The sequence below is a fragment of the Anneissia japonica genome, unplaced genomic scaffold, assembly GCF_011630105.1.
Source record: "Anneissia japonica isolate Jap-2015-1 unplaced genomic scaffold, ASM1163010v1 scaffold673_len1821605_cov196, whole genome shotgun sequence".
NCBI lineage: Eukaryota > Metazoa > Echinodermata > Crinoidea > Comatulida > Comatulidae > Anneissia > Anneissia japonica.
Window position 1 is genome coordinate 1,280,251 of NW_022717449.1, and position 14,301 is coordinate 1,294,551.

At 34.4% G+C, this 14,301-nt stretch overlaps 1 protein-coding gene across 1 annotated transcript in view; it reads left to right on the forward strand.

The window, feature by feature from the left end:
• LOC117110301 (CREB-regulated transcription coactivator 1-like) overlaps nucleotides 1-13,722 on the forward strand; it is a gene marked incomplete in the record, with an annotated part of 15,656 nt that extends 1,934 nt beyond the window's left edge. Inside the window, 8 exon segments of the mRNA XM_033252954.1 lie at nucleotides 1,718-1,824; nucleotides 6,619-6,680; nucleotides 6,910-6,950; nucleotides 7,943-8,279; nucleotides 8,648-8,761; nucleotides 9,295-9,531; nucleotides 12,094-12,232; nucleotides 12,446-13,722. Coding sequence (XP_033108845.1) covers nucleotides 1,718-1,824; nucleotides 6,619-6,680; nucleotides 6,910-6,950; nucleotides 7,943-8,279; nucleotides 8,648-8,761; nucleotides 9,295-9,531; nucleotides 12,094-12,232; nucleotides 12,446-12,654 — 1,246 coding nt within the window.
• Nucleotides 13,723-14,301: the final 579 nt, after the last annotated feature.

The following is a 14,301-nucleotide window of genomic DNA, read 5'->3' on the forward strand; positions in this document are numbered from 1 at the left end:
AATAATTTACATAAGTACAGGTTTTAATTCCCTCACCGACAGACGCTGTTGCGAATTGAAATGGATCTTAAAATTAAATACTCACAAAAATGGCGTCAATAAAGATTTAGGATTTCTCACAGATTACACTTTTTATTAATCAATGCATTCACCCATCTAGATATATTTTATTCATCCTTTATATACTATTTAACTTGTTATGTTTCATTTTCATTGGCTCAGGCTAGTGAGATGATAGGCCTACATTCGACTGATTAGCCCTTTCGTTTATCTTTATTTTCTTTATTGTTACCGCCCTTTATAATCCGGCCTAATTATACATATCATTTACGATTTATCTTAGTCACTGCTATATTGTTTATCCCCTATTGCTAGTTTGTAAAGCTTTTTTAATCATCCGTGTTATCGCTGAGGAAGACCACAGGCGTGCTCGAAATATTCGAAATAAAAAATTATCTTATGTCTATTATGTCAACGTATACGACTCTACTTTGTGCATTTGTACTCATTTTATATATACACATACAAGATGGGTAAACTGCACAAAAATATAGCACAGGGTATTGCAAATGGGTAATAATAATCTATCAAAGTTTTATTATACAGTAGATATACTGAGTTGTGAGTGAATGAATTTCTTAATCTATTAGTGTTGCACTTTTTATAGTGTGGGCGACCAGATCTGTTTAATGTATATTCATGATGCATAGGGTGGGAAAGATCTTTAATAATGATGTCTGATTTCTTAAGTACAGATTTATTATAAATGGGTATGATATCATATCATCATGATCACATATGGATGTGATAATGTCATTTTCATGCCAATATATAGACAATTCACACAAATTTATAGTGTAGATAGAACTTACTAGTTTATGCCTGGACTATTAAAAGAAGAAAAGTTGTACGTATATTTGAATGAAACCAAATACAAGATGTTAATAATAATCTTAATAGTATGATGAACTAAAGTATCAAATAAATTGCTTTCAAATTCATGTGTGTGTTAGTCAATTAAACTATTATAGAGTACATTTTTTGCAAGGTGAAGGCTGAGAAACATGATTTGACCTATGATTTAAATAGTTTATTTAAATCAGTTAATTTAAGCTTGTTGTAATAAGTAATTTTATTGTAATAATGTACAACTACATATTTAGATACTTTTGCTTTGTATAGATTTTTGTCATAAATTACATTATTTAGTGGTAAAAAGCTTGCTCTGGCTCAGTCATTTGGTATTGCTAGGCCTCTGTGTAGGATAGGCCTAATTAGCAGTTATTGTAGTCAGTACTTGCATTCATTAGTCTAGGGATATAATCCACTCTCAAAATCTACCCAATTTTAAGAGAAGACTTGTATACCTACAACTATGATTTTTTGTGATACAATTTGAACTTTAATAAATGAGAATGAAACAAGATATAAGATAGGGAAATTGATTCAGAAGTAACAGATGAATCATAAAAACAGTTGTCTTTTTTTTTTTTTTTAATTCTTTTGGTTTGTTTTAATTAACTACTGATAACCATAAGTAATAATAAGAACAATTTGAGATGAATTCAGTATAACTTGGACAGATTTACATTTGTCGCTTTATGTCATCTTAACTGCCAATAACCTGACAACATTTTTTAAGATACTCATTTTAAAATGTTAAATTTGATTCATGAAAAATATTAATGTTGTTTGCATCATTTTATCTTTTATTCAGGACACATTCGGATTCATCGTTGCATATAACAGCTATGGGAGGAGATACCTCGTATCCTGCACCCCAGACTGCTCCAGTCCGACCTAGAGATGTGCCAATGTTTTCTGGTAAAAATAGCATAATCTTTATTTGTTAATGGAAGTAGTGAATTAAACCAACGGTGGTAGCAGTATTGGTGCTAATAGTAGTAGCAGCTGTACTTGTAAAAATTGTGGTGATAATATTGCTCAATCTCAGCAGCAATATTAGCATAGCCATAATACTGATAATAGCAACGAAAGTAGCAGTAGTGGTGATAAAAGCAGTAGCAATAGTTTGATAATATTGTTCAATGGCAGCAAAAGTGGCATGGTGATGATCGCAGTAGCAATAGTGATGGTAAAATTTGTGGTGTTAATATTGCTCAATGGCACTAGTAGCATTGAAAGCCATAATAGTGTTAGTGGCAACAAAAGTAGTAGTAGTGATTGTGGTGATATAGCAGTACTAATAGTAGTGGTAGCACTTGTATACAAATAATGAATATTTAGGCCTATGAGTGCAATGGGAAGAATATTTTCATGAGTTGAAAGAGTGACTGTTCCATTCAACGAGGCAGATTTCTAACACACCTAAATAGATCCTCGTCATTTGATATTTTATGAAACATCTTAAAACTTTGTTTTTGTTCGTTTGTTTTTTTGTTTTTGGTGTCCATGAACAGGAGCCGCGAGCCTAGGCCCAAGATCAAACTACAAGCTTTTTAACTGCAACAGCAGCCTGGCCTAGTCTTTCCAGGTCTCGCCTCTCCTGGCTTGGCATAGTCTAGCCTTAAGTTCCATTCCAAGCGGTGGAGTAGGCCTCTAGATGTACTTTTGAATTCTCTCTTCAAAGTACTTTTTAACTTTCCCTCACTGTACCAGTATTTAGCATTTACAAACAAAATCTGTGATACATTGCACACCACTAAGAAAAGTTCAACAAGAAGTAGGCCTAGGCCCTATAGGTGACATGACTTTATTTTATAGATTTTTTAACCTTCCGGAAAAATTCAGTCCCGCATCTGTTTAACAAATCAAAAGATTGTATTAGATTGAAGTCATTTCGTTTCCTAGGCATGTGCATTGGAAAAAGACGAAGGGGAAAAAAATGCACGGATGGAAATAAATTTCAACGATGAGTGACAAAATGGGATAAATAACCAATGTCACATGATACGAAAGCCCCCATTCAAATGACAGGAATCTAATATTTAGGTGTGTTATAATACTCAATGATAATTAGTAATAATAATAATAACGCTGGTAGTTATACTAGTAGTAGTAGGTGTTGATAATGGCAGCTATAGTAGATATATATTAGCAGCGATAGTATCAGTAGGGATCAGTGGCGTATCTAGAGGTCTTGAAATGGGGGAGCTGATGGAGGCGCGAAGGTGAAGCGGGGGTGCTCAATGATCAGATAAGGGGGAGCTAATTCGCAAAATATGGTAATTTTAGGTGATTTTAAACTACTTGACCGTGATTATTGGTGGGGACGACTGAAGGGGGGGCACGAGTAATTTCTTGGTGGTGCTCCCACACCCCCGCGCCCTCCCGTAGATATGCCAATGGTAGGGATAGTGGCAGTAGCAATCTGGTAATATAGTAACAGTAGCAGTTGATAAAATAAGCAACAGTGGTTGAAACTATAGTGGTTTAGTAGTCTCAAGACATGCTAGTAGTGATGATAAAGAAATTGAGTAGGTCACAAATAGCATCATACTGTGTACTGATATAAAAGTCAATATAATATTAGCTAATGCCTTAGGGGTAGATAATGATGCCATGTTAATATTACATATACGTTAGCAATTAGTTGCCTTTTTCTAAGTAGGCCCACTAATAACATTTATATTCTAGAAGACACTTGATATACATTTGGGTTAGCTCTTGGAAAGCTGGTGAATGAGTGTTTAATGGGTGGTGGGAAAGGTAATTATATTGTAGTAAGGATAAATAATCAATGGTTAGTAGATACTTGCACCATACTTTAAATAGGTTACCCTATATCTCATATCATTTAAACATATTTGATATTGATTATAATGTTTGCATAACCTGCCTTAATTTTGTGAATGTATGTTTGATTTTATGTATTGATTTCTCATTTCCCTGCTCTGTTTACAATTATGTTAGCAGTGAAGCTTCAAGTTATAGTTCAAACATTAGCATACTATTAAAGAACAGGTCCGGGATTTATTAATCTCAGCTTAGCAAATGTCTTAAGTCAAAAAAGTTAAGATGTCCCTAATAAATATCTTAAGCTGATTTATTACCCAATCTTAGCAAAATCTTTGCTTAAAAATCGTGCCAACGTACAACCGACTTTCTAATTTTTAAGCAATTTTTAAGCTAAGCAATATGGATAAATTTGACTTTAAGCAAAAAAATGGACTTAAGACGAATTTAAACTGATTTCTAATTTGATAAATGTGGCCCCTGTTGCTTTGGCAAGATATACATATTGTTAATATTATTCAGTAATATATTGTTAAAATTTCTAACAAGGGTGGTTTAGCCATTGGCGTTTTAAAATCAAAGTTATCTTTTGAGGCTGGCAGACTATGTTTACTGTTGCTGATAGAAAGTATAATAAATATTCCCAAGTATCGAAACACAAGCCATCATGTTATTTATTATTATGTCATCATCAGGAATTCCTGATGATGACATAATTAGTGTCAAAATATTAAATCCCAACACGATCGCATGTATTACAATGCTTGGAGTATGTATTATACTTTTTGAGAATAAACAGTGGAACTTTTGTTGTTATTGTAGTAGTATACGTTTTCTTCGGAAGACACTTGGCTATCATTGATGGGCTCCATTGAGAAAATCACTGCAGGTGTTTACTTTGAGAGCCAAGATCTACCATTATGCTAGCTACATAAATGTATTTCAGTTGTCAGCTCCGGGTCCGACAAGAGTCCGAAACAAGTGAACATCTTAGGGCCTCAGGTGTATGGGGTGAATGTGATGTTTTTTGATTCAGGATTGGTTGGATTGGCATGAATAATGTCAAGTGCCATCCGATGACTGGGTCCAAGCTTATCTAACAGAGAGGACCCCTGATCTAATGTCGTCTATATTTTGCTAAGTGAACTTTTTTTAAATTTATATTTTCTGACAATTTTTCATTGACTGTATGTCATTAGAATAGTAATTACTTAAGTTAATATATTATTAGGCAATTTATAATACAAAAGTTTTCCATCTTATATACGCTGCATTAATTTTTTAATGACAATTTCTGCCATCTACATTAGCATTCTTGATTTCTATGATAATCTTCTACTGGCTGTCTGAATTGCTTCAAAATGCCATGAGTACTTAACAAGTATTAATAGATGCTAAAAAAATATATCAATATATTAACACCATAGATGTTGGCATGATAATGTTCAGGGGAATGAGCTTATGCAAGTTATTCTGTACCCTTTTTTTTTTTTTTTTTTTTTTTGATTTGAATTTCATTATTATTATTGTAATTTATTGTTATTGTTATTATTATTATTAATAATGTTATGTTAATAATTACCATTATCATTATTATCGTTATTGTATTATTGTTATTGTTTTTATTATATTTTATTATTGTGATTGTAATAATTCTTATTGTTTTTAAGTGGTTATTTTGATTATTATAAAATATTATTAATATCATTATTATTATTATTATTATTATTATGTAGTTAGTATTATTATTAATTTTTAATATTTTTTGTACTGTGGTTCAGATAATATTGTTTTTAAGTGATTATTTTGATTTTCATAATTATTATTGTTTTTATTATTATTATTATTATTATTATTATTAATATTATTGTAGTTTGATATTAATTTTCTAAATTTGTTTATTTTAGTATGGTAAATTTACTGTAGTATCTCATTTAGGTATAACCCCACCCCTTAACTTTGAAGTAATTTTCATGCATGACTACTTCTTATCTTCAGACATCTGGAACGGAAATTCTGCATTATGTGTGGCTCAATATAAAAAATGTTAATAGTATAATGAACTAAAGTATGCTTTCAAATTCATATGTGGGTTACCGATTAACAGACTTGGAAAAAAATGGAAACTACAGAGGGTGCATTTTTTGCACAGTGAAGTCTCAGAAACATAATTATTTTTATTTTATTCAGGTATAAAAATAATACAAAAGGTAGCCAAAGGCTAAAATTATTGCATTTACAAAAATATAAAGGCCTTAATTACAAATAATATAATAATGTCACCTGTGATTTAAGTAAACTGTTTTAAGCTTGGTAGAAGAGATAATTTTATTGTATTTTTGCTTTGTCTATATTTTGGTATTAGGTTAGATTATTTAGTGGTAAAAAGCTTGCTCTGGTCCAATCATTCGGTATTGCTAGGCCTCTGTGTAGAATAGTCCTAATTAGCAGTCAGTTAATACTTGCATTTTTAGTCTGTGGGTGTAATTCACTCAAGAAGTTCGCCCAATTGAACATTTTTACTGGTAAAATATACAAATTCAGCTATGTGCGCAGTGTGAGCAGTGACGGTGCCAGGATTTGCCCAGCGGGGGGGGGGGCGATGTTTCCGACAAAAGAAAGTGGGCGCGGTTAGGCATCGCTGAAAATCTCTCGGAAAGAGTTCCATTCAAAACAACATATAACCCACTTCAATAATATTCCTTTATTGAAACATAGCTAGCCTTGACCATTTAGGCCTTTCATTTGTTTTTTTTTTTTATCTTATAAACTCAAAATTTTTACTGGTTGGCTGGTTATTTTTACTGGTAAAATTGACGGCTAAAATGGCTTCGGGAGAACACTGCAATTTTAAGAGAGGATTTTTTTTTTTTTTTTTTTTGTGATACAATTCAGTTGATAAATTTTCTGCTTAATTTACAGATTTTGAACAACAGGGTGGCATGGATGGTAATTGTAAAAGTGGTCTTTGGGATACAAAAAAAGTGAGTTTGGATAATTATTTTGTATGTACTGTTATTTAAATCATTCCTTTGGGTCACCTTTATCATGGATACAATATTTTGGTTCCAAAAGCATCTATACTATATTCCAAATAAAATGATGGACAGCCAGGCATGTTGAACTAAATTGTGGTAGGATCATAGAATTTTTGCCTCTTAATAATTCAAAGCTTTTTTCTAATTTAAACATTCTTTTACTCATTGTCAACAGCTGCAGAATCGTCCCAAGTCGTGTGAAGTGCCTGGAATAAAGTAAGTAATACTGCCCTCTCATTCTGCTGTAACGAACATTTCTGACACAGAGGCCAAGTGCTCTCACTCAGTTTATCCAGGTCATTTGTTCAACTTTTGATTGTCTTTTCTTCTTTTGGCCTAGAAACCTTATTTCTAACTCACTGCATGTAGTTTTAGTTGTGCTCAATTTAAATTTGGTTATGATATTGAAAGTGCTAGCTTGAAGTGCGTAGCCTTTGGCCAACTATGTAATTCAGCGAGTAATGGAGACTATAGCTTTTTTCATCATTGATACGTAATTCTAAAATTATATAACTAAATAAAGCGTATTAGTTTACAGTGGTTTTTTTTTCACATTTTTTTCTGAGAAACACAATATACTTTAATGCATGTATGTACAAAAATAGACCTGTTTTGATTATTTATACACAAATTTCAAATTATAAGATTAAATGCACAAACAAGTAATACAAGGTGTCTATACTGTATGCCTGGATAGTGTATCTATAGAAATATATTGAAATCAAGTGTCACATGTTTGGGATTTCAAAATTTAATAAACTTGATTTAAATAAATTAATTTTAAATTGTGGAGTAAGAGTTTAAAGATACCTTTTTAAAATTAACATGACTTATCCTCTGTCTACACTATAACATTTGCATGAGGCTAACATAATTCCCCATATATGGGCAAATCAATGATATTTATCATATTAAATCTGGACTAAGCTTAACACATTTTTGTTTTTTCAACAATGTAACTGCTAACTACATGGATATTTGTATTCCAATGTGTTGCTAGTTATATCCTGTGTACTGTATGCTCGTCCTGTTCCCAGAATACCTTCACAAAGTTGGTCTTTACAAATTCTTGGGAATTAACTTGTACATGGCATAGCGTATAATACTGTATTGCATAATTGGGCGAACTGGCTAATATGTTGCAAGTATAGAGATTGGTTTACTATGAATTTTTGGGTTCTATAACAATTATTTTATTTATTTTTCAGCATATATCCTTCAGAACAAGAAACAGGACCCGTGCCGATTCCTATCCAAAACACGGGCTCGCTACCTGACCTGACAAATATACACATCCCCCCGCCGTTGATGACACCCTTAGACAATGATGACCAGACAATGTACAACCACAGTAGCACTAATAACCTCCGTGCAAATACCGTACAGATTCTTGGCATGTCGCCAAGTCCGTCATCACCCCAGCCACATAGCCCACAACCACGTAGCCCACAGATGAGTCCCGCAATAAGTCCGCAGATTCAGCGTCGAAATAAAACAAATCCAGTTGCAATCTCTTTAGGACATCGTAACCAAGGGCATATACAAGTAAGATTTCATTAATTATTATATTAATAGTAATATTTATTAGTAATCCTTATTTTTTTTTTTTTTATAAAGTGGGAATTGGCTCGCTCGAGCCAACACTTCTTGTATTCACCCCTGCTGAACATTATTAAATTAACTCAACATTTATTCTATTCAGTGGATTACACTAATTCATAGAACATAATAGAAATTATGTAAATTCGGATAAGACATTTTAATTGAATCTGTCAGACAAAACATGCATTAGATAAAAGAGAAAAAAGAAATTGCATTTTAGATATTTTTTTCACAACTTCCACATCAATATATTCAACATTTCCTTTAAAAATATAAAAAGCCTAAACTGTCTTTGATTACTTTCTGCTTAGATGCAAGACTCAGGGGGACTGGTGATGGACCAGAATACACCCAAGTATCAAGTTTTTCAAAACCAACCACCACAGTCACCTCAGCACTCTAGTAACATATTATCTCTCGATAAGGTACGTCTTCTTGCACTAAACCATCTTCTAGTATGAACTTTAAAGGTCAATGCATATCACAAATTATATATAGATAATCTGTATCTATAGAATTTTGTTAACAAGCTGCTGAATATTGGTTTTTGTGTTTGTCTGCTACATACTGTTAGGCAATTCCACAAGCCACATGCCCGCTTGTTTATATGCCCTGACATTTGACATAATCAAGTACAGTTGAAACTACAAGAAGGTTTGTCATTAAATGTATTACATCCGGCACACAATGACCCCAACTTAGATTTCTGATTTATTTTTCCAAAAATGTTATGCAAACAGCATTTGATATTGTAAATACATGGTCAAATAATAATAATGATAATAAATAATGAACAATAATTATAATAATGATTTGATCATCCTGTACTTGATAAATGTATCATTATTTCTCGCAGCTGTGTTAAGCTCATCTGTTTATATTGTGAAAAGTTCAGCATTGTTTTGTTAAATAAAGAAGAATTTTTATAAAATTTTATTTTTTCAAATTTCATGTTTAGTCTGGTATGCAACAGTATAGAGACACATCAAATGTTATGCCTACAACATCATGTTCATCTCCAACTTCCCCTGTATCTAACCCCAACCTCTCACCTGCAGCCTCCCCTGGGCCGCCAGGGTCAGTTGGCTGTGCATCACCAGCGCTATCGGATACATATTCACGAGTTCTACAGCAACAGTTTGAAGACTTTACTATGGTTGCCGATCACAGTCCAACACATCAACCTCAGTACCAGGTAGGTCAAATAGGAGGAAACTGGATTATGGAATAATGAAGATAAATTTGGAGGATGGATTAGGGAAGGATTTTAGATTGTGTTTGTAAGAAAAGGGTTTTAACAAAACTGCAAGAGGTCCGACTGCTGTGGTTTCATTGGAACGCAATCCTATTTCAAAAAGTACTTCCAAAAAGGGGCGTGCCCTTAAAAGGCGTTCGGTGATCAAACATGTGTTGCATGAACTCTGTTCAAATTCAAATAGGGTACCCCCTATTTCGTGGCTGTACTTTTTAACGTTCCATTGCCTGTATACAAAATCATGGCAGTCGGATCTCTTGCAGTTTTATACTCTTAGAGGAATTTGCAAACAACTTGGGGGCAGCAAAGGTTAGGAAAAAATTGAAATTGACTGTTTCAAAGAGTTTAAGGAAAGTAAGGATTAGGAAATGGATTTTAGAAGGTGAATATTAGTAGAAAATGATTTAACTGTCTTAGAATTAGCATGTAAAATGAGTGGGAGGATAATGAGATTTTAGAAGGAGGGTAAATGGTTTAAACAGATTGATGGTTATTTATTTATTAATAATTTATTTATTTTGATGGACTTGAATTTAACATAAGGCGCGACCGACAAATTATTCCAGACGACAAATCAGCGTTCAGACGCGTTTTCTATTCTACCAAAACGCGTCTGAAAACACCATTTGAATAGCACACCGTTTGGACGCTGATATTCCGTTTTGGCCTTTGCTCCTCCCCTTTAACTATGGCCGATTGGATGCACCGTAAAACGCGTCCAAACGACTCTCTAAAATGAATCATAATACGACTGACTGTGCGGCCCTATACATAAGTACGGACAAAGAGACGTTCACTAGCAGGTAAACGTCTCTTTGTACGCCGCCTGTGTGTGCAAGAACTGACAGAAGTACGTAAACTAGGGGAAGTCCCTGGTCGATGCTAAAAAAATAGTCGGTTGGGTACTGGGACGTCGACGTTCAGTAGGCCTAGTACCGTGCATAGGTGAGACTTTCGCAATATGCAGTGATTTTACGAGTCGATGAACAAATATAACGTTAAAAAATACAATTTTTTTTTAGTTATTTCCGATGTAGTCGCAGCTGGAGTCGCTGGCCAAGCGAAGAAGCGCGATCACCATCCTGTGCAGCTGTGGTAACATCCAGCACAGCAATTAATTGCTCTCTTTGCTAAGAGAAAACCCATGCTCCGAAAACGTCCATGATCAAAGTAGATGAAATTTTGCATTATACTAAGCTAAATTATATTTACATTTTATAAAACAATGTTTATTAATTGAATTTACGTGAATTTCATGCGAAACACGTTTTTTTATGCCGAATTTCACCGCGAATTTCGACATACAAACATGCTAAAAAGGCTAAACCATTGCCAACCCAGTAAAGGTTTTACTAACAACTCGCAATATTACTGTAATTTATTTATTTATTCAACTGAACATACACTTCTGTATCAGCGGCACACATAAATGTGGTGCGTTCAATGTATAAAAGAGATAAAGAAAAACAACTAAAAATAAGTAATTCTTAAAAAAAAAAAATGTTATACCCCGTTTGAAAATGGACAGTTCTAAATTGCCCAGTACTCTACTTGTTTACGCACATGGTTCTGGGCCCTGCTCTCTGCACCTAAGACTCGACCTAAAGATCGCTGCAGTTTTCTTTGAAAGAGCACTCTGTAGTTCGATCAGTTAAATAATAAATCAAAGTTATTGTCTTTATCTAAATTTTACTAGTCAACCAAATATACATCTCTCGATTCGGAGGACCTACAGTAGAACTTACAGTAAAGAAAATGTCACTGCTGCATAGTATACACAGTACGGGACATAGTAGAAAGTAGCCTCAGAAAATTGTGAGTAACCAGCCGTTTGCGAGGATAAAAAAAGATAGGCAGACTACCTACCTAGGTCTAGATTTGATTTTATATTTAGGCCAGAATTTAACGCCGACTTACCATGGCACTTAAAGTATATATGAAGTATGTTTGTGATTTGTAATGTGAATGTAGGCTACCCTCCATCACTTTTGCAAGAAACATCAGTGCTATTTTTAGAGTCGCGACATAGTTCTATTTACAGAGCGGCGTACAAAACGAATTCCAATCGAATTCGGTTAGCGCATACCGCGCCCTGGAACCTCCAGGCACGTTGTTATCATGTAATTTACAAATCTTCATATAAGCATAGAGAAAGTATAGACACATGTACGTATAAGAAAACAATAGAAAATCATTCAAACGATCCACAAGCGTCCAAACGATTCACCGTCGTCCAGACGCGAGCCGTAATTCAAGCGTGTAGCAAATGAATATTCATATAGCGTGGTAATTAGAATGGTTGATTTCTCAGACGCGTTCATGTTAGGATGTTGACCTAGACGCGTTTCTGCTGTCTGGGATAATTTGTCGATCGCGCCTAAGGCCTTTTCCAGTGGATACTGATCACCTATTTTTCACTAGGTATTGGATACACAATCTCAATTTATCCAGAATTTTTTTTACAACTTAGTTTGATGAACGTGTCTACTTCCTTTTTTCTAGTTTCAGGGGATGTTTCTTGATCAAAATTATTTTGGCAATCAGCAACCATACCACCATAACAAGGTGCCGCCACCAGCTTACCACCAGCCTTTCCCTCAGTATCCTCAAGTCAACAACATACCATCAATTATTTTGTCTGGTAAGTGCACCTATATATACATAAGACATATCTAATAATGCCCTCAGGAAATTTTTTCAAGCATTAAGTTCCATTATGAGGCTTTATGATGTTGACTGCCAGACCTTTTGTTTTTTAAGCTTCCTTTCCTTGTGCCAAAACAAGTTTACATGTACTGTACAAACATACTTTTTAATTGTTTAAGTAGTATTATTTTATATGTTTCTTTCACAGGCGTAACAGATTCCCAGGACATGGCAAAGGACATTCATTCAGCAATGGTAAGCTACGACCAGGAGGCGCTGTTCTCTGCGGAAGACACATTAAAGTTGGACCCGCTGGAATGCGAGGATTTCCAGATGCTTCTTGAGAATGACCCAGTTACTGATCAATCCACCGAGGAGTCCTTCAGAGCGGACGGCTTGGGAGGTTTGTACAAGTAACATCATCGCGATGGACAGAATCGATCCAAACGGGTGGTGCGTTTTGAATGTTATTGATCTGGGAATGAACACTTACTCTCAGCAGAATTGGAGCTACGTCGCTCAGTGGGTTTTTTTTTTCCTTGGGGTAAAAAAAAATAATTAAAGTTTAACATCAAGGTCGATGCGTGTGATTGGAGTAGACTAAGTGGTTTATGTTTATTCCTTTTGATTGTGGATCCTGTACAGTTAGGAGCACCACTGTCTCCCTCAACCAGGCAGATGATGATAACGATGACACGGCCCAGACGCATAGGAATACGTCTGGGAAGTCGATAGTATGCAAGTGCAATTTGGAAAAACAAATGAAACAAGGATAAGAAGCCAGTGAAGTGGGTAATAAGTTCACCACTGTTCTAAATTTTACATGTGTTGTGTGTGTGTGTGTGGTATGAACATGAGGGAGGGGGTAAAGGGAGTGTATGTGTGTGTGGGGTGTATATCCCTCCATGTATCATGGAATTCTGAAATTGGAACATTGAATGTAAGGGTACGGGAAAAACAGTTGCTAAATAAGCATGTTGAAAAATGACGAGCATGTCACATTAATATGGTTGCAGATCTAATCTTGAGTAAATATTCATTTAACAGAGGAGAAAATAACAGAAAAGGCCTTGCTATATTGATGTGTTGTTTGTGGATGACGATGCCAATGTTTTTCTCGTGCCCTGCATGCTTCATTATTGTTTTGATTGGTACTATTGCTTTTATTGTTGTCCTGCAGTATAGTCACATTTGATGTACAGGTATTCATACTTGGTACCCATTAGGTCACTGATAAGCAGATTGGAAGTAAGTGTGACCTGTATCATATCAGTACTTTTATTTTTATTTTTAAGTCTAGAAGACCACCCTTATTGCCATAGCTACAGAAGTGATTGAAGTTGATAGGACATTACAAAAGTTTGAAATCAGCAGGTTCTTTTTTCAGATTTAAATTATAGATTATTTTTCTAGGCAGATATGTTCTAGGCAGATTTCATCTCATTTTGCAAACACAACCCATGAAATTGTACAGAATTAATTAATCAATTATCTGTCTCTTATACACATCTAGATGTGTATAAGAGATAGATTTTTCAGTGGGATTGAGCACTGTTTCACAAAAAATTGAGATATTTGATTATTATATATATATATATATATATATATGTGTGTGTATATATATATAATATGTACAGTAAAGAAACATAGGACTGACCTGGAGGGGTTTTCTTCTTTGTGACGAGTTTTAAAAAACCTTGATTTTTTGCTGATTCTTTTGGTAGTGAAAATCCCAGGGTCGGCTGTGAGGGTAAAGAGTTCATGCTAAAGGTTGAGTAGAAATACTCAGGTTTAGAAATGCTCAACAACAGGAACCTCTGAAGAAGAAAAAATACCTACATTTCTACAGATTAGTTTATAAGAACCTCAGTCACCCCTCCCTTTTCCACTTACACTAAGAGCATATCTTCTGATATACAGTACTGGCAGATTAGTAGGCACTGCTTCCTTGATGTTGTGGGCCGGAGGAGCCTAATTCAGTTGATATTCAGCAAAGTATCATCTCTTGTATCTTTCTATCCTTTATTGTCTTTGTTAGGCCACACCTCTTCTATCCCACCCCCA